The following is a 21,562-nucleotide window of genomic DNA, read 5'->3' on the forward strand; positions in this document are numbered from 1 at the left end:
ATTATTTTTACTTGTTACAAGAAATTCACACCTCATATTTGTCTTTCAATAACTTGAAACAAGTCATTTTCTGGGCTAGCCAGGTGAATGTGGCTCATATTAAGTAAAAAAAAAATACATTTTCTATTAGAAATAAGACAAATACTTGGTAAGATTTCAGCTTTTTTTCTGGTATACTGCAAAAAACAGAAATCTTATCGACTGTTTTTGTCTATTTTAAGTAAAAAAAATGTCCTATTCTAAGTCATACAAGCCATATTCAACTGGTCAGTCCATAAAAATGTCTTATTTCAAGTTATTTTAAGACAAAAATTAGGTCTGAATTTCTTGTAACAAATACAAAAAATCTGCCAATGGAACAAGAAAAATTTGCTCAAAACTTTGCTTGATACTAATAAAGTGTTTTAACTCAAGAAACTTTTCTCTGGTTCCATTGGCAGATTTTTTTTTTGCTTGTTACAAACAATTCAGACCTAAAAAGAATCATGTCCTTTTTTTTTTGCTAGGTGCCGCCCTGTTGCGGTAGGTCTCTCTGCTTTGTCCACTTCTTGTCATTTTTTTTTTATCCTTTTTTTTTAATCATCTTCGCATTTGGATTGGGTCATTACTCTGTATGGTTCAAAATAATATATATATTTTTTCTCTTTCAAGGCTCTAATCACAACGTGACTAAAAACCTCCTTTTTTTACCCCGTATAACTAATGAAAATAAATCTTTTCAGAAAAAAGAGGAACTGAATATAAGGCAGCCAAATGATATCTTCAAATCACCACAACAATCAGACGTGAGAAACATTTCTACGAGGTGTATTAATTTTTTTTAAAGTTTAACCACAGCCCATCTGGAATGACTGGGGAGATGGATTTTTTGTTTTACTTTTACTGCAGCCAGCCACCAGGGGGAGCAGTTTTTGTGGCAACCTCACTTTGAGAAGAGCAAGATGACGTCCATTTTTTTTTTTTTCATCTATGGGCACACCTTACGGTATCTTGCAGCACAGTGGTTGAAAAACACTGCATTAGCCCTTTACTCATGATTTTTTAAAAAAAATTCTTTCATTCTTTTCCATTTGTTGTATTAATTCTTCTTTTATGTTGAGGGAAGAAAATTATAAAAAGTGACACATTCTGGAGACAATTTCTCGAGCCTTTTGGAATAAGGACACTTTTGATTCCTGAGGTTTTTGTGATCTTGTTTCCTGTCCTGTGTTTGTTGTGGCCTAATATTTGCCAGTTTAGCTCGTAGATGTTGTAATACGTTCCTCCTTTGTTGAAGTTTCTGTTTTTTGCAGCGCGTCAGGATTAAATTGCTTGTATCTTTACGCTCCGGGAGCTGAACTCCAAACGGCTGCGACGGCTCTGTGACCACACATATCCGTATTTGTGCGAGGAACAGATCATGCTGCCCTTTGCCTTTCTTCTCCGTTCTCACTGGCTGTTCGGGTCAATCACACGCTGGCGCTGTGCTCCGAGTGTGTTGGTAACTATGGTATCAGCCTTGAGTGACCTGAAGGACAATGATCTCAGCGTGCAATCTGCAGAGTGAACATTTCTGACTTCTACGAGCTCTTGACCACACCATATTAAAGCCATTTAAGAGTGAATAGAAAACATGAGGCTTGTTATTCGCCTACAATTGATTTGCGATAATGCGATTGGGAGATGCAGGGCAAATTGGCTCGTGGATCATAAACACCCACTCACACATCTCACTGCAGCCTAAATGAGCAAATCACAGCTGATGTGACTCCATCCATCCTAATATCTCTCCTCTGCACTCCTTACAAAGGAAGTTGTCTCTGTAATCACTATTAGTTTAGCAGGCAGGTGGCAGGGTGGGAAAGCAGCTGCATTGTGGGGGCCCTGAGACGTCTCTCCCCGTCCTGTCTGCTGGAAATGCGATTTCCCATCCTCTGCTGAACATACATCTCAGGCTGAGTGCTGTGTGTTTGTTTGTGCGTGTTTTCATCCCCAATCTGTCTCCTGCAGAGGACACCTGGCAGACAGCTTCAGCCGCGTCTGCTCTGATCGTCTGTCAGATGGTTTCCCAGGTGCTGCATGAGCGCTAGGAGGTCAACACCGACTCCAAACTCCCTTTCTGCTCCATTTCTAAACATGGATTATGATTAAAACCAGGAATTAGATCAGTGGCCTGTTTATTATATGTTCCTCTGGAGTCTGTATTCAGATCTTTCTCCTGCTGAAGGTCGGGTCAGTTCCTCTCCTCAGTCAGTATTTATATGGAAAAACTGCTCTTTTTAAACCTATTTTTCAGTTTACAGAGCAAAGTGTCTCCATTCATCCTCCGTCCGGCATCTGTTTGCCTTCACCTATAATTGATGTGAATGAGAAAGTGGAGGAAAATACAAAGTAAAAGAAGCAGGAAGTGTTTGCATTAAATGGTTTCTTTTCATGGAAATGTAGGAGTTGCGTCATGTGTACCATGTTTTCTATTTCTTCAAATGAAAATGTGAATTTTTTTATTGCATTTTCATTTGAATAATGTCAAGTTTTAGCGGACCATTTCTTAGAAAATGAGAATGCAAACACCCTTTTCATTTTAATTACCTCCGCCAAGGAGGTTATGTTTTTGGGAGAACATGTGAGTTATGTTGTTCACATTTTTGTGAACAACATAACTCAAAAAGTAACAAACGGATCTTAATGAAATTCTCAGGAAATGTTCAAAATGGGATAAGAAAGAAGTGATAAAATTTTGGAGGTGATCTGGATCACTGTCTGGATCCAGGACTGTTTTAAACCGTATATGTTAATAGCTCAGTGGTCGGATTGCTTTGTAAAACAATACAAAACAAGGTCACCATCATTTCTGACAGATGTAAAAGTACGATCCAGATCCTGGAAATATTCTGGATACTAAGATACAGAATATGAAATATGTTTTGGGTCATCATCATTTTCAACACTGTCAGGAAATAAATTATCATACAAACCTGCAACTAACACCAAATTGTAGCAGACAGTCTGCTGAAAGGGAGTATAACATTAAAGAAGGACTAAAGTGTTGGAGACAATCACAATATGCTTGGTGGAGGTCTGCGCTCTAATGACACAAATATTGCACCCATATTCTTAAAATTAATTTAAATGTTTCAATTTTTTTCCCTTTTTTATGTAAATATTTTTTAATCAGATTTTGTTTTTATGAGGTGAGTACAAAAAAAGAGATATTTACATACACACAAGTGGACAACTCCCAATCGAGATCAACTCGTTCATTCACACCACAAGAACAAAAAAGACTGGGCACTACACTTAGTTGTCGAAGGGTAGCAACAAGTAGAGAAATGGTATTGCAGAGAAGAAGAGAAAATAGACAACACCTAAAAATCTAATTATGTTAGGATAATGGGTAGCATGTTTTTTTTTAAGTGTTTTGTCTCCTTTAAAGTTCCTGAATATTTTGTGCCATGTTTCATGTTGTGTCTAGATCGTAGCAGAAAAAACAGTTTCCTGTAAAGGATTCATAGACATTTAAAATTGGAGATATTGATATTATTCAGTGTCGCAGTGATAGGAAACTTCTGAAGCTGGTTCAGCTTGAAAACAGGTCGGCCCACAAAAAGAGTCATGACCCTAAGTCACTAAATGCATCATAGTTTACTAATACAAATTTCCACATTGATTTCAGTGAGTATTCTTTTTTTGTCATTGAAATACATGTGGCAATGGTATCTTTTGAATTGTGTTGTTGGGGGTTGGTTTGTTGTTGAATGTACATTCAGAGGTTTTTTTACTTTTCCCTAAATGTCACACACTTAACATTTCATCTGCTGATTTGCAGAGGATGACGTCAAGTTTTTTCATCAAAAGCAGCAGGAAAATATTTCTTTGTTGATTTCAAAGAATGACAGAAAAATATACAAAATAAAAAAATCCACTATTTCTGTACTTTGGAGACTGACATGAAAGTCTGTATCCATCTCACTCTTCTCATTGAGCGGTGGGTGTTGCTGTAGATCTACTACATGTGAATGTCGTAGGTAGTAGGCACTGCATACTGCTTTTGCATGCATGTAGTCTGACTGTTCAGTTGGGTCTGTTTTTGTCGTATACTACTCTACTGGTTTCCAGTTTTGGGAAATGGAGCTACAGCGGATGGATTTTATTTTGCCTTTATAATAAATGTACAACACAAACTTTGGGCAGATCTTGGCATTTTAGTTATTTTGTTAATCATATCACCGCAGAATCATTAAACCTGATTTTAAATCTTACACCAAAAATTTACCATTTACTGAAAATAAATCTGAAGGGAATTTTTATTTTTACAGCTGATGGAAAAAACACTTCCATATAACCCGAGTATGGTTAAAAAAGTGAATAAGTGGTTTATATGGGTTTTAATGAATTTGTAAAAGTAAACACCTCTTTTACAAATGGAAGTAAAAGGATTTTGTTTTGTTTCTCTCGCATTATGTCACTCCTACCTCACAGACCGTCTCACGTTAGTGTTGTTGTATTGTAGTTATAATACCGACTCATTCCAGTAGTTGGCAGTAATTTACCAAAACCTGCCACCTGCATGGACAAACAGCATTAGCACCGTGCATTGTGGGAAACAGTATGCCAGGTAGACTGGTTCGTTGCATATTGGAAATTTTCCTGGATCAGTAGGATATCTGGAGATTTTGGGAATACTGCCGATTTTGCAAGTTTCACTGACTACTACATACTGAGTTTCAGCCAAAATAGTAGGCACTGCTAGTGTAGTATGGGGTTTGGAATACACTCTTACCCATATAAACAAGTGGCTAAAACGTTACAATACCTTTGCATTTCATCTTAAAACTGCTGTCCTGTTAACGGCCTCTAAAAATACAAGAATCTTGTTTGTTTGTTTTTCCATGAAAAACATGCAAATTGTCAAGTATGCAAATAAGTAGGCAATGATCAAGCACAGAGAACTGGTGCCTGATCAGGAACTGGTTTGGTGGAAAAGAGGAAATTAGCAATCTTGTTGTTTGGCTTGTTTTAGCAACAAAAGCCGGCTCCTTCAGCCCCCAAAAAACTCTTCATGGGACCATCTTGGCTTCTAATCAATGAGACATTGGCAGCATTGATGTTTAGACCACAGACTGATGTGTTTGTATCGTACTTTCATTACTATCTGCAAGTAAAATAAAAATATCACTTCAAGAATAAAATTGAGACTGACCCATTCATCCACCCTGAACCTCTGACACTGATGCTGCCGTCTTTTATACACGCTTAATAAAAGCGTTTTCCAGAGGTCGTACAACAGAAAGACCTTCGTGCATTTCTACTTGAAACACACAAAACCCACAGAGTGACCACTGACCTACACGGCCCACTGAGGTCTGCAGAGTGTGTTCAATCTTACAGTAAAGACGAGGTTTGACCTCTGCATCACTGAGGCTGAATGTGGAGAGAGCTGCGTCAGGATACACAGACTGAGTTTGGTTTATCTTGGTATTTTAATCAGTGTGTATCTTTCTTTTATAACTTCCTTTTATAGCGACTTCTTTTGATGACTCAATCAGAAAACCTCTGTTTTTCCAGCGTCACTGTAACTCACTGTTTAAGTTGGGTTTGTGAATCTTCTTCCTACCTGAGAAACCGGTTCAGGTCTCCATGCCTCATGTACTCAAACACCATGGCCAGCGGCTCTCCGTCAGTGCAGACTCCATAGAAACGAACGATGTGCTGGTGTTGGAGCACCGTCAGGAGCTCGGCCTCCCTCTGGAAGTCCTGCCGAGTCGACTCATTGGCGTCCTTCAGGGTCTGGAAGCACACATAATACTGCTGTTACTACCTTAAGAATATCTACAAAGTGGGGCGCAGCTGAGAGGTAGAAAAATCAAACGCTGCCGTGGAGGATTGGTGTATAAATGAGGTCAGAATCCTCAGCGTCTGAGCGAAGCAGCGATAAAAGCAGGAGTCTGATTAATGGGCAGATAAATCTGAGCAGAGTCAGATCCTCTCTCTTCTTTTATTCTCTGTGGTTATTCACATTAACCTGTTGTAACCTGAGCTCGGTATCAAACCACAGCAGAGACCCCTCTCTCCAAAACCACAGGACGGTGTATCAGCGTATTAAGGATTAAAGCATAAGTGCAGCGTACTTACTTTGACACTTGTTGGTGAAGTATCAAGTACTTAGTTTGACATATTTATTACTGGGATATTTTTGTCTGTATTAGAGAGCAGAGAGCAGACAGCTTAAACTAAAAGAGGGCAACAAGGTCCTGAGCGGACTCAAACAGGCAGCGTAATGGATGCTTTGGCTAACCAGACGATTTACCAAGCTGCTTCACGAACTGGGAGTGGTGCAGTCTGAACAGACAGAGGACGCACTGCTTCAAACTTGAATAAAGTCATTTGAAAATACTGTTTGGTACTAAAAGTAGGGTTCTCATTTATAAAACAAGAGTAGAGTCCATAATTAAGCGTCAAAAAATGCTAAACTAGTGCTTTCAGGTGATTAAAAATTTAATCTAATTAATTACAGGATTTGTAATTAATTAATCTAATTAATCGCTTTTTAATCTCATATCTGCTTAAGCTCCCCAAATAAAGAATTTGAATTCTAGGACATTAAAAAATTATAGTGCATGAATAATCAAATAAATACATGAAGAAGAGAAGATTAGTAAATCCACATTTTTTTCAATTCAATTGCAACCGTTTACTGCATCTATAGAAGTAAATTATATTTTTCAGCAGGGGGAGACGAGGTCTGGTGGAGCTTGTCAATCAAATCCTGCTCGTAAACTACTGTGGGTGAGAGCGGTGTGCTCTTTGGATGAGAGCTCAGCATGGATATGAGGAGAAGATGAGAGATGACAGCGGAATGGAGAGATGCTGCAAGTCAGAAAAGTTCAGGCAGCTCACGTTTAAACTGAGGATGTGTCACGGTAGTTCAGAGAGAAAGAGCGGTGCCATCTTGAGAAAAGACAACAGAGATCATTGAGAGGATCAAAGTACGGCGCACCCAAGTTGAACGCTCGATCAAAGAAAAGTACCATTTGTCGGTTTTTTGGATCAAAAACAGGGAGAGAGACTTGAAAGAAGAGAGTCCACTCTTCTTAGGTAGTTTTGGTTTTTACATAGTCAGAGAAAACAAGATTATTTGGGTCTTGAAAGATCGTTCAAGATGCTCCGAAAATGGCTGGCAGCCAATGTGTTAATCCTGCATTAATTTTTATAACGCATCATTTTTCAGTATAATTAATTAATCTAACACTTTAATAACACACCTACATAAAACACAATCCACCTAGGCCATGCACACATAGATCACCCTCACTTTCTGCACCTCACACACCGGAACGTAGCTCAAAAAGCAAAGAAATGTGTTTCCTTCTTTTCTCTTATAATAATAATGCCTCTTGGTAGTGACTCTTCTAACCTTAAAGAGTCTGTTTATTTCATTTTTAAATGGAGCCATGTGTGTAAGGAACATGCATTTCTGGGATGAGCTGCAGAGCTGTGGGTTGCACCCATTAAACATTTATCAAATCTCCTCATTAGCAATGCCAAACATCATGACAAAAACTCTCAGTGCAGTTTAATCACATTACATTTAGGGGTTGGCTTTTCAAGCAAAAAGACGAGTCAACAGTCACTGCATTTTTTGCAGATTAATTGAATAGTTCCCAGCCTCTCTGCAGACATAAAGAGATAGAACTCAATTTAACGACTATCAACGAATACGAGCTATGTATACAGTGGTCACCAAAACTGGCATAACACTTTGCTTATTTAGAGAGGGTGCAGTTGTTTTGTTAAATTAAAATAACTATAAAACAAATGAAGTACATGAAAAGTCATTATTATGCTCTATATACAATAAAATAGAGCCATCATAAGGAGATTAAGCTCATTTTTCTTTATAGGTGGCAACACTGAAAATGATGGACTGACCCCTTTAAGTCAGATTCAGCAGATTTGGTCAAGTTAAAAAATAAAGTGGACAGATCTGTTGAACATTTAAAGGAAAGTCTGCTCCTTATGTTTCTAACACTACGCCAGAAACATGTGCTGCTGTAACTGCTGCTAAAGGTGGACTAAAAGTTCAAAGTAGATAAAAACAGAAAGACTCACTTCATCTGATATTTGTTGTGCTCAGAGCAAACATCTGCATGTTTCATGATCAGGATTTGGAGGCAAATGGAAGGTCAATACTTTCACTCTTGTATACAGAGTCCTTCGAGAGCTTTTTGTGGCGCTGCAGGAAGCACATCATTTATCCCTGCAACTCTGGCTCATGCTTTCAAATGGTATTTTAAATGTTATGATAATGTTATGGAACATGTTACATGTCTACTTTACTTTAGCAAAAGGGTTAGAAAGTAAATGTCTTTTAAACACTTTGCAAAAACAGTCTGGTGGATTTATGACATTACAACCAGAGGTTTGTGAAAACAATTAAAAAGAAAATCTTGCACAATTCTAAAATGTGGCCTTTACATGTTTGCTGATGTTTTTTGTTTTGGTATCTTCACTCCTATTTTTGATATTTTTGCAGATCTGTCTTTCCTTTTCAGTTCAATCTTTGGACAGGTGTACAAGCTCTATTCTTGACTCCATGCGGGGAAAATCTGAACTGATCAGACGTGATAATAAAGATTTGATGGGTCACAATTCTTATGAGTTATTGTCATTTTGCTTTGAGTTCACACTTGAAGTTAACATGATTTTTCAATGCTGCAGATGTGTTTTGGGAATAAAAACCAAACTAAAAATGAGCGTCCTTGTAGTAAATTTATTCACCTTGATGGCCACCAGCATCTTGTCATTGTCAGGGCTGAGGTTTGCACACTCTGCCAGGTAGACTTTCCCAAACGCTCCTTCACCAAGCTCCCACTTCAGCACAATGTCCTGACGTTTGATATGCTGGACGCCTGAGCACCAAACAGGAGGAAAGAAGAAAATCTGAGTTAATACAGCTCCATATCAGCTCATGTTTCACAATTAATCACAGTGGATGAAGATTTGACCACTGATTTTTTGATAATTTGACTTTGTTGTACCCAGTTTACTTTCATGGTACAACATGTGGTGTTGAGGATAAGTGCGGATCCAGCAACAAATCATGAAACATCAGCAGAGTGAAAGTGTTGCAGCAAACTCACACATGTCCTTCTCCTTGATGATGCCACAGAAGTACTGTGGGTTCTCGACAAAGCTTGATAGACCGGAGTCTTCATCGGAGGAAGGCGGGCTCGTTCCCAAGTTCATGAAACGGAGCGACACGGCTAGGTCGTCCTCGGTGCCCAAAACTGATGAACCTAATGAAAAGTGGAGGGACACAAACAAGCAAAAGTGAGAGATATGTAACACCTAATCAGCCTCTAAACAGGCGTGATTGCAGCGGCCATCAAAAGGAGCAATTCAGAAACCATTTTTTCCCTCCGATGAATCGACGTTCCCCGCCACAAACTTGGTCGCACATTTGTTGGTGCCATGGTGACAGACGATGACAAGCTCTAATAATCACCATCATCAACCGCGCGGCAATCAGGCCACAATGAACGGAGAAATGAACATGGAGGAAGAACGGTTTGCAACCCCTGGCTACGGCGCCGTATTAAAAGCCAAACAAGTGGGGCCCAAATTGTAAAACCCCACTCAGCAAGGCAAACCGCAGAACCCCCAGAGTCCAACACGGCGGAAAATGGAACAACAAAGAGAGCGCGATGGAGGGAAGGAAAGAGGGAGCAGGGTCCACTTAGGCAATCAGGCCCACTTAGGCACTCTGTGAGTGAGAAGGGCAGATGTGTGTGTACGTGTGTGTAAGTGTGTGTGTGTGTTAGGGGGTGGGGTCCAAGCCCAGCTATATCACATCTATCCATCCGTCCATCCATCCATCCGTCCATCCATCCATCTTCTTTAATGGCCCTCACCACGTGGCGAAGGCCCAGGGAGGTTTCTGCCGCCATTCTCCTTCTCAGTAATTAAGGCACTTTAGCCAGTCCAGCTCAGCGGTAGCCTGTGTGCAAACTTCCAGCTCTGTGGAGATCCTATATGAGTCCGTCCCTCCTGTGCATTACCTCCACAGAGCTCAACCTTCCCGTATTTGAAAGAATAATTTGGCAGAACGTTTGATTATACCTTACATTTAAGTACGCTAACGTAACTTCTGTCGGCGTTTCTGGACTTGGATGATTACTGTGACTCAGTTCTCTTAACTTCCACACTTATACTTGCCATTTTGTGTACATAAATGCCTCCATGGTGACATTTATGGAAAAATACCGAGCACTTTGAGCAACTGGATGGTGTTCTCAGAATGTGGAAAAAGTCAAATGTTTAATGTTAGCGATCATTTTCTGCCTGGTAGCGATGAAGATGAGGACTTTAAAGAAGAAGGAAGAATTTAATGCAGCAGTAGCATCATTTTTTTAAGCATACTTTGTAATTTTTTACATTTAATTTTTATTGAGGTGTCAAAATCGACTAAACATAATTATTCCCAGAGGTTACAGCTACGCCTGACTGTCTGAGGTTACATTCAAGCTAGGAAGTTAAGGGCTTGTGTTCAATGATGTGCAGTGTTGGGAAATCTACTTTAAAAGAAAATAGTTACAGTTACTCATTACTTTCCCCAAAAAGTAATTAAATTAGTAATAAAAATATTCCTTCATAAATGTAATTTTGCTAAAGAGGTCAGTTTTTCCACAGGTTTTTCTCTGGGACATGATGTTCACATGTATTTTCTCGTCTTTCCCACTGAAGTGGTGTCTGTTTACTCCCATCTTAGGTTGCTAACCATGTTGGCTATGGCTGCCTTTTGCAGCAGCTCTCTCTTCCTTGTACGTTTCTTGTAATTTGTTGTCTCTTTTTCGTAATCCTAGTATTAACAGTGGACCATTGCTTTGTATGGCTCATTTGTTGGTCATAGACACCAAGTGACGACATGCACCTGTCCTTCCATCCATTGTTATTGGGAACGTAAGATCTATCTCCAATAAGATGGACAAGCTAGCCATGCTAACCCAGCAACAGAGGGAAATGATGGACTAGCTGTCATCCTCTCTGACTGCAGGTTACACAGACGCACACAGGCAGCTGTGTGATATTTGTTGCTGAAAAGTCTACTATAGCACCAGCTCTTTGTTAAAGACATGTCAACATAATTCTACTCATCATTTCTCATGTGTCTGCTGCTGTCCCCACATTTTATTTGCAGCTTCTCTCTTATGCCTGGCTGAGCAAGCCAGGTTGAATACATAGTAGCCTATTGCGCCACAGTTCACTGTTGGTAATGGCTTTACAACGTTTGTAACAGTAATTAATAAGGTTAAATGTTACTGGAAAAAATAACAGCGTTTCCAAACACTGCCTATGTGCTTCTTAGGGATGCACTGATCCTGATCCTGGTGTCAGTTATCAGTCTTGTCCAGCTCAAAGCTGGTTCAGGTATCAGTGGGAAGGGGCCAATCCTTAGTGCCAATCTAAGCCACCAGCTTTATGCCTTTTTTTTAACTTTACTCTTTTTACTTTCAGCTGAGCGGGCTGTAAGTGCAGCTACAAAAACAGCTGGTGTAGCTCAAATCTGTGCTTAGGACACTGAGCACTGCAGTGGTTTTGTTTTTTGAGTCCAGGTTCTCAAAACATGAACAAACAGACTCTAACAGACCCCTTTGACTTTGATACCTCCTTATTTCTCTGTATCTCAAAAGGCTGCTGATGATATGTCTTGATTCATCTATCCACTTCCTGTCATTGGGACACGCTATCATTATGATTTGAAAGTTTCATATGATTATGGAAGGAAAAATTCAGATCTCAGCTAACTGTAATAGAAACTATGAAAGGATGTGGTTTGGTTTGAGCATCAGCTGTTGAGACTAAGCTCCTGATGGCTAATAAATTATTGAATAACTGGGAGCAGACGAGCTTCTCATGCAGGAGGAAGTAGGCCTGGACTAAAAGACACTTTGTTGAACATACCAAAATAAAAGCATGGTAATTTAACGCCAACAGTTTGTTAAAGAGGAATTTATAATCTCTTCTATCTACATAAAAAAACTGACAAATGCTCGGAAAAAACTTACGGTGAATCCCAAACTTTGAATTCTGGCCACACTTGTTGATAACCAAAATCATGATGAGGAGGAAAGTGCAGGCGAACACAGCCAGACCCACGGCCACAGACACCTGGTGGAGTAAAGAAACACAGGTTTACTGTTTGTGCGGTTCAAAACTGGTTGATAAATGAACATGATAGAGTAAATTAAAACAAAAAGACACAAAGACGCACCACAAACACTCGACTCTCTGGGTTCTCAGTGATGTCCATGTCAGACTTGTCTGTGGGATCTGAGGAGCAGGAACAACGTTAGACAGAGAAGAAACGTCTCAACACTCTGCAGTGTTTGGAAACCATGCTGAGATTTTGATAAAAGTAAAAATCAATCTGACTTACTCGGATCAAAATCAAGGACTGGCATTTGGAAAGAAAGAAGAAAAAATTAAGCCTTTCCAGCGTGCACAGACAATTTGTTGATATTTGAAAAGTACACAACATTTTTCTAGTGTGAAACCCTTTTTTTAAAGGGATAGTTAGCTTTTTTTTTGAAGGAGGATTGTGTGAGGTGCTCATCAACAGTGAGGGAATTAACCACAGGGGATGACAGTAAGCTTGACCACGTGAGCTGGACAGAGATCGGAAAAAAGATTTATTTTCTGGACCTGGGGTTGATCACGGGATGCCAGAAACTCAAGGAATTGGTACCATTAAATATTTTAAATTGAAACAAACAGACTGAAGTGTGGGGGGCTGATTGTAAAGTTGCACAAACAAATGACATTTGCCACACATTTAGCTCTAAAACATCACTTTTTCTTTAGATTCAGAGAAATATTTATGAAATATATTTGTCAAATATTATATAAAGATGTTGACTGTTTTATCTAAATGTTAAATGTTAATTTTGAATGTTTTAAATGAATTTCCTGATTCTAAATATTTAGCTTTGTTTCTTAACATGTAATTTTATTCTAAATATTCCACTGAGACTAAATATTTATAAAAGATTCTTAAATCTTAAGCAAAGATTTCTAAATATCTGGTCAAGATTTATAAATCTATTGCAAATATTTCAAAATATTTGCTAAGATTTCTGAATATTTACCAAGGTTTTTCAATATTAAGCCAAGACTTCCAAATCTTGAGCAAAGGTTTTTAAATATCTAGTCAAGATTTATAAATCTTTTGCAAGGATTTCAGGATATTTGCTAAGATTTCTAAAAATTTAGTCAAGTTTTCTTAATATTAAGTCAAGATTTCTGAATATTTACCAAGGTTTCTTAATATTAAGACAAGATTTCTAAATCTTGAGCAAAGATTTCTTAATATTTGGTCAATATTTATACGTCTTTTGCTTAGATTTCCAAATTTTTGCAAAGGTTTATAAATATTTATTAAAGATTTCTAAATCTTAAGCAAAGATTTCAAAATATCTAGTCAAGATTTTTAAATTTTTTGCAAAGATTTCAAGATATTTGCTAAGATCTCTAAATTTGAAGTCAAGATTTATACATCTCAAGGTACAATTTCTAAATATTTAACAACTATTCTAATTCACACTCCCACCAGCCCAGTAGTACCAATATAAAAGTTTGAGGAAGCGATTTTGAGAATGTCAATCTTTACTTCTTCAATGTCGGCCACGGGATCTTCAACAGCGCCATCACAGCACTTGGTACGTTTATTTTCTAACGGCTGATTTAGCCGACTGTGTTTGACTTTCTTAAAATCCACTCGGCTGGATCGCTTTCTTGAAATTTTATTTTGGTACTTCCCGCAGGGGGAGTGTGAATTTGCATGTTAGCTAAATATTTAGAAATCGTTCCTTAAGATTTAGAGATCTTGACTTCATATTTAGAAATCTTAACAAATATTTGGAAATCTTTGATAAATATTTAATCTTAGCTAAATATTTAGAATGAAACAAAGCTAAATATTCAGAATGAGTACATTCATTTATAACATTTATAAATAACATTCAAAATTGAGATATAACATTAGACATTTAGATATAATATTAGACAAATATATTTCACAAATATTTCTCTAAATCTGCAGAAAAAGTGATGTTTTAGAGCTAAATGTGGGAAAATGTTGTTGTTTGCAGTGTGTGCAACTTTACAATCAGCGCCCAACACTGAAGCAGGTTCCTGAGGATGTTATTGTTTTTCTCGCCTTTTTCCTTTATACAGATTTTAGTGCTTGTTGTTTTGCAGCTGAGTGTCTCTGCTGAGACTTCATTGAGAAACAGATTTTTAATCTGCATGGGACCAAAATAAAGGTCAAATAAATAATTACGCTAGCTTTGACAAACTCCAACCACAGCATTATTTTCCGTCTAAGTGTTCACCATTTGGAGCTTTTTCAGCGCCCTGCTTCTGGCGTCAGAAAGCACAATTCCCAAACATGGTACTAAAAGTCTCAGGTTTATTATTTTCAGGGGCTGAAAATGAATAAATCAGTAAAAAATGTTTTATTTATTTTGTGAAATAGCTGATTGATGAACACCGAGTCAGTGGGACTGTCAAAAATAAAGCATTGCTTCTCGAATCCTGTGCTATTTTCCTGTTATTCAGTGAATTATCTGAATAACAAACCTAAAATCCAAGATCATCAAGTGCATTCATTTGAATCCCAAATCAAGACTCTGGGAGGAAATTCTCTTTAGGCTTGGAAACTGCTTTTTAATGCACAGTAAACAATTAACTCTAGAAATCAGCATTTAACTGTGACTTGAGAAATGAATAGTTTGACAGCCTGAATGATTCAGATCTATGGGAACTCATTATTTCATTAACATGATGATGAACTTCACAGTCATTAATGCCTTCAGGAAACAATCCTCAGGGGTTTATTAACCTTCAGGCTGCTTGGTGTGTTAATTATTTATTTCTTCACGAGGACTTTATTGGGTCTAATTCTGGAGCTCACCTGGAATTATCCCCTCAGGATCGTGCGGTTCAAACGGGTTGTCCATGAACATCCCATAGACCGTGGCCTCATCCCGTCCCAGCCTGTTCTCCACGATCAGGGTGTATCTGCCGTTGTTGATGTGTGTGGGCTGATTGAGGAAGAGGCAGCCGTGCTTCACTGACCCGTCTGTGGTGTCCGGGATGAGCTGAGTGTACGTGTAGAGGTTCTCTATCAGCTTTTTGCCGTTGACGAGCCATTTGATGGTCGGTTCAGGGTTACCGTCCACGGCGAAGGGGAAACACCAGTGGTGCTGGGGCTCGGGGTCCCGCAGGAAGATGATTCTGACTGGAACTGTTGGATGAGGAAAGTTGATAATAATTAGGGCTGTTTGTATGGTAAGCCCTTTTAACATTTAATAGCTACATTTGACTCTCCAGAATTAACATTATAGATATCAACAACATAATTGTGACTAGTCAAAATTCAATTCTGACTAGTCAAAAATACAGTTGGAGATATCTATAATTCAGTTTTGACTAGTCACAATGACAGTTAGAGATATCTGTAACTCAGTTTCCACTAGTCAAAACTGAGTTACAGATATCTGCAATGACTCCCCGAAAGCTGCCCTTCACCTCGTCACGCATCCTAAATGTCACTTGCAGATATCTCTAATTCAGTTTTGACTATCCAGAATTACCGTTAACGGTATCTTAAATGTTATTTTGACTGTCAGAAATGTGTTCATGACGCTGGACATGCGAGGCTTCCCATTGGACACTGACCCAAATAAACTGGAGGAGAGAAGAGAAAAAATCATTTTAACAGTTTTCTTAGCAGAATAAATGGCTATTGCGGTCATCGACAAGATATTTAGAAAATACCATGAAATAGAACAAATTTATAATCAGGGACTTTGTGGGGAACAAGAGCTACATTCATTAGAGAGTTGTGCAAGAAATCTATGACTTTTGTCATCATTTCAGATATCTGCAACATCAATTTGCCTAGTCGAAACTCTGTTTCAAGATATCTGTAATTACATTTTGACTAGTCAAAATATAAGTTTAAGATATCTCGAATCAGAGATATCTCTAACCACAATTAATTTAAAGATATCTGTAACTTGATTATAGATATTTGCAACTAAATTATGGCTATCCATAAATCTAGTTGCAGATATCTACAATTTCATTCTGACTAGGCGTAATTCCAGTTCAAGATATCTATAACGGCATTTTGACCAGTCAATGTGACTAAAGACATCTATAAATGCTATTATAGATATCTTTAATGGAAGGGGGTTGAAGATATCTTGATTTGGAATTGTGACTAGCCAGAATAAAAATGTAGATATCTGCAACTAGATTTATGGATAGTCATACTTTAGTTGCAGATATCCATATCTCACATTGTGGCTATCCATAAGTGAATTTAAGATATCTGTAATGAGAACCCCCACACACATGAATGGGGAAAGAGGTGTGATTTGTCCTAGGAGGAATTAAGTTGTGGATATCTGGAATTACAATTGTAAATAGGAATTATGTCATTGTGGATATGTGGAATGTTCAATTTGACTAGGAAGAATCGATTTGTGGATATCTGTATTATATATCCAGACTAGCTATTAAATGTTATAAGGGCTTGCCATACTGTTTGAGTTTCATTCCCCTGAATAATTTGGCCTTAAAGAGGCTTTGAGGAGTAAGTAAGTGATCTTTAAAAAGTCTCCCTTTCGTGATCTTTTGAAATGCTACTTCTTAGCTTCCATATCAGGTCAAGGAGGACCTGATGGATTTACAGCACGTCTAGGTCTCTATGACAACACCGCGGCGTATCAGACCAAAGCTAAGGACGCAGTCATACTGGCAAACCGTGACGTACTTGAGCACAATTCACTTCTCTGCTTTGGAGAGGTGGGCTTCGGCGCGGTTTACTTCATGCACGAGCACAAGCACGCGGACAACGCGTATGATCCATGACGTATGACCACCGCGAGCGCATCTCTTGAAAATCACTTTAAACGAAGCGGGGGTTTAGAGGGGCTGTGTCGGACCAAAACGACTTGCCATATGTCTTAAGGTCTCTGTAGTTGTAGCAGAGTTGTCTGTGTCTCATTTTGCTGACTAATGAGATCGCGCTTCATGTAAACAGACGCTTCATGATGACGTAGGCGGGCCACGCGCATGTCTGACACCTGCTGAAGTCTGACCGTTGGCTGTGCTGCGGGGAACAACCGTGCTAAAGCAGGGCACAGTTTGGATGGCCAGTGTGACCACACCCCCGAACAGGTATTTTCTTAAAAAGTCTAAGACCGAATCTAAAATAGCGGCAAATAAGCTTGAATAAGCTTGGCTTTGCATAGCTTAGCATAAAGACTGGAAACAGCAGTAAACAGCTAGCCAGGCTCTGTGGAAAGAGAAAAAAATGCATAGCCAGGCTAGCTGTTTGTGAATAAAGAGAACAAGAATGATTTCCTAAAAATTTCAGGGCCTTATTTTAGAAAATATGACTTTCAACCTGACGTATGTTTGTTTTGGAACAAATTTTCTTTGTTCAAGACAACTTCTACCAGATACAACGCGTTGAGATAAGGTATTTATCATAACAGTTACACAGCAGTGTTATTTGAAGCGTACCAACAAGCAAATGTAAGTTTTTACAGTACGTCAGTAGCTGGCTATATGTAGCACTACTAGCAGCCCGATGGTAGGCTAACATGACATCAAGCGAACTGTCAGTTCAGTTCGTACAGTAGTTTAATAGCTGTCTATATGTAGCGCTGACAGCCTGATCCTGTGAGACGTGTCTGTAATGTGTAACGTTAGTAAATCCTAGCTATGTATTGCCAGTCATCTACCAATCAGAGCTAACGTAACCTCACTCTTCATTTTATTGATAGACTAGTTTAAACAGAGCACTGCAGAATAACTGCTGACTGTGGGTTGGAATGAACATTAGCACAAACAGTTTAGCCTGTTAGCCTTTAGCTTGGGCTGTATCACTCTCCTGTTTAGCTTTCTTCTGCTTTTCTGTCCTTTTTCTGTCTGACAGTTAGGCTCCAGTGTCCACCATCACTACGAAATTAATCACAGAAATCATTTTCAGGAGAGAAAAACACAGATCTCTCTTCTCTCTGCTGAACCTCAACAAACATAGAGACCTAGATGTGCCATAAATCAATCCAGTCTTGCTTGACCCAATCAGGAAGCTACGAAGAAGCTATGAAGTAATATTTTGAAATAGCCTATTTTTGCGCTGATAATCTCATTTTAAAGTGTGGATTACAATCAGGCATATATCTAGAAGGGAGACTTTTTAAGTAATCTAAATCAAGATAATCTTGAGGTTGAAGGTTTCATGGAGCATTATATCTGGAAATGTCAACGCTGAAAGGTTAACATATCTCAGGACAAAAAAATGTCAAGCACCAAAAGAATCTAAAGATCGGGGAGGAAATTATACGAGTTTGCATTCTGCAATTTCAAAATACAAAAGAAGAAACAGGACCAAGAGTGAAAAATAGAGGAGGTAATTACTGAAAAATGCATTTGAACTGGCTCCCTGTCAAGTTCCACCTCACCTCCAGATCCCCTCATGCCCTCACCTCGTGTGACCTCCTCCACCAGCACACCCCAGCTAACCTGGGCTGCAGACTTTCAGTGTGGCAGCCCGGCTCTCTGGAGCTCTTTCCCTCCTGAAATCTACAGCACCCTGACCCTGGACACTTCAAAACACACCTTTTCATCAAGGCTTTGTCCCATTGCTTCGTCTAGCCCTCCTCACCTGCTGCTTCTACCCCGACCCTGCAAAGCAACCTTGGGTTTTTTGAAAGGTGCTATTTAAATCTGAGCTATTATTTTTACTGTTCTTGTTCAATAGCTGATCAAAAGTTACAGACCATGCCCTTTAAAATCAAATCATGTTGTTTTCATTTAGTTATTCACTCTGTCATGACCTCCTGATGGAACAGGCCAAAAAGCTTTCTGTCTTTGGATTCTTTGAAAGTGGCAGGATTGTTGAGCTGAACAAGCAAGGCCTCTCAACGTGCCATCACTGCTGAGGTTGGATGCACTTAGACGGTCATATTTTAATTTCTTAACAGACAGAAGAGGGTGATGAGACAAAGAAGATGCTCAGATTTTGACTTTTGAAGGCTGTGGTGTTAAACTTTTGATCAGCAGAGAAACAGCCTGTTTGATCTTGATTCTACTTTTTGCATTTTGAAGCTTTGCTTAGATCCTAAAATGCAAATTTGGTAACCTGTTTACCCTTCAGATTTTGTTTAGGAGTGTATAATAGTTCCTCATAGGTTCCGGGTGGCCTGAAGCAGCTGCAACACTGGAAAAACTGAAATCTTATCACATGTTTTTGTCTTATTTTCAGTAGAAAATGTCTTTTTAGACTTTAATCTAAGACACATTCACCTGACCAGTCCAGAAAAATGTCTTATTTCAAGTAAATCAAAGATAAAATGAGCTCTGAATTGCTTCCAACAAGTTTAGAAAATCTGCCAATGGAACAAGAGAAAAGTTACGTCAATTAAGACATTATGCTAGTTTAAAATTTTTTTCAAGCAAATATTTCTTGTTTCTTTGGCAGGATTTGTTACTTACAAGCAATTCAGCCCTCATTTGTATCTTTAAATAACTCAATAAAGTAGTTTTTCTGGACTGACAAGTTGAATGTGGCCTTTTTAAGAATAACAAGAAAACTTTTACTTAAAATAAGACATAAAACTCTTGATAAGACTTTTGGGTCTTAAAAACATCTTTCACTAACACTAAAAAGTTCTTACAAAAATTCAACATTGTTACAAATATTGACTGCAACACTAATCGTAACCTAGCAACTAACCCACAATGCAATGTGTCATTGAGCATGTGTGTTTGTAAAGTTAACAATTAGCAGTCCCAGACAGGTGGAAAAAGCATGTCTCTGTCTACTCTAAAACAAAAAAATCAGCAAGGATAAACTTCAGAACTGAGAGACTAAAATGTCTGGAGACACCACACTGATAAACATACTTAAAAAAAAAAAAAACTTTCCCAAGGGATCTCATGAGGGGGCAACTAAAATAGAGTTTGACAGTGTCTTAAAACTGCACTGCAAAAAGCTGAAACATTATCAAGTGGTTTGGTTTTATTTTGAGCAAAACTTGTCTTTTTATTAGGGATGCACTGATATGAAATTTTTTGTTAGATAGCGATATCTGATATTAATATCACTGTTATGGCCAATAACCAATATTTAAGGATATCAATACAAGTTCAAGAAATAATAATAATAATCTGAGATGATCAAATTGTGAACATACTGAAAACCATGCAAACAGAATATTTCAGTATCCCCTTTTATTTTCAAACTTGTTTCCTTGTCTACTCTTCTTAGGTAGTTTTGGTGTTTTCATAGCTATGGAAAGCATTATTGGGGTTTTGCCAAAATTCGCTGACCGATATGTTAAAAAAATGACCAACATCATCCGATATCGATATTGATATCAATATATCATGCATCCCTACTAATGAAAAACAATATCAGCCACATTCAACTTATCAGTCCAGAGAAATGTCTTGTTTCAAGATGTTTAAACACAAAAATGAGGTCTGATTTTCAGACGAAGGATATGAACTGGACCACACATTTTACTGGTCCGCACTGCAAAATAACTGAAATCATCTCAAGTGTTTTTCTTTTATTTTGAGTAAAATTGTCTTGTTATACTCAATATGAGCTACATTCAACTGGTCAGTCAGGAAAAATGTCTTATTTCAAGTTATATAAAGACAAAAATGAGGTCTGAATTGCTTGTAACAAGTTAAAGAAAATCTGCCGATGGAACAAGAGAAATTTGCAAGAAAATTTGCTTAAAACTAGAATAATGTCTTAATACAAGTATCTTTTCTCTTGTTCCATTTGCAGATTTTTTTTAACTTGTTACAAGCAATTCAGACCTCATTTTTGTCGTTAAATAACTTTATATAAGATATTTTTCTGGGCTGACCAGTTGAATGTTGCTCATACACTGCAAAAACTGAAATCTTATCAAGTATTTTTGTCTTATTTTCAGTAGAAAATTCCTTTTTATACTCAATATGAGCCAAATTCACATGACCAATCCAGAGAAATGTCTTGTTTAAAGTTATTTAAGGACAAAAATGAGGTCTGTATTGCTCGTAACCAGTAAAAAAATCTGCCAATGGAACAAGAGAAAAGTTACTTGTATTAAGACATTGTTCTAGTCTCAAGGAAATTTTCAAGCAATTTTTTCTTGTTCCATTGGCAGATTTTTTTACTGGTTACAAGCGATTCAAACCTCATTTTTGTACTCTGATAACTTGAAACAAGACATTTTCTGGATTGATAAGTTGAAAGTGGCTCATATTGAGTATAACAAGACAATTTTTACTTAAAAAAAGACAAAAACACTTGATAAGATTTCAGTTTTTTGCAGTGTATTGAGTATAATAAGACAATTTTACTCAAATAAACAAAAACTCTTGAGAAGATTTCAGTTTCAGCGACCCAGCTAGTCTGAAAATCCGTCCTGACCAAATTTTGAATCGAATAGCCCTGCTTTACAGTTTCCATGAATCAATCTTCTCCATCTGTGCTGGAACCTGCTCT

General features: G+C 38.1%; 1 protein-coding gene across 4 annotated transcripts in view; it reads right to left on the reverse strand.

The window, feature by feature from the left end:
- Positions 1–21,562, reverse strand: part of ntrk1 (neurotrophic tyrosine kinase, receptor, type 1) — a 70,526-nt gene that overhangs the window by 10,535 nt on the left and 38,429 nt on the right. For all 4 annotated transcript variants that reach the window (XM_074683040.1, XM_074683038.1, XM_074683039.1 and 1 more), the window contains 7 exons: positions 14,951–15,283; positions 12,416–12,433; positions 12,251–12,309; positions 12,045–12,147; positions 9,120–9,275; positions 8,758–8,888; positions 5,594–5,766 (listed from right to left, as the gene is read on the reverse strand). In XM_074683040.1, coding sequence (XP_074539141.1) covers positions 5,594–5,766; positions 8,758–8,888; positions 9,120–9,275; positions 12,045–12,147; positions 12,251–12,309; positions 12,416–12,433; positions 14,951–15,283 — 973 coding nt within the window. The remainder of the gene's footprint in view (positions 1–5,593; positions 5,767–8,757; positions 8,889–9,119; positions 9,276–12,044; positions 12,148–12,250; positions 12,310–12,415; positions 12,434–14,950; positions 15,284–21,562) is intronic.

The sequence above is a fragment of the Halichoeres trimaculatus genome, unplaced genomic scaffold, assembly GCF_033239565.1.
Source record: "Halichoeres trimaculatus isolate MK-OKI-2021-1 unplaced genomic scaffold, fHalTri1.1 fHalTri1_scaffold_12, whole genome shotgun sequence".
NCBI lineage: Eukaryota > Metazoa > Chordata > Actinopteri > Labriformes > Labridae > Halichoeres > Halichoeres trimaculatus.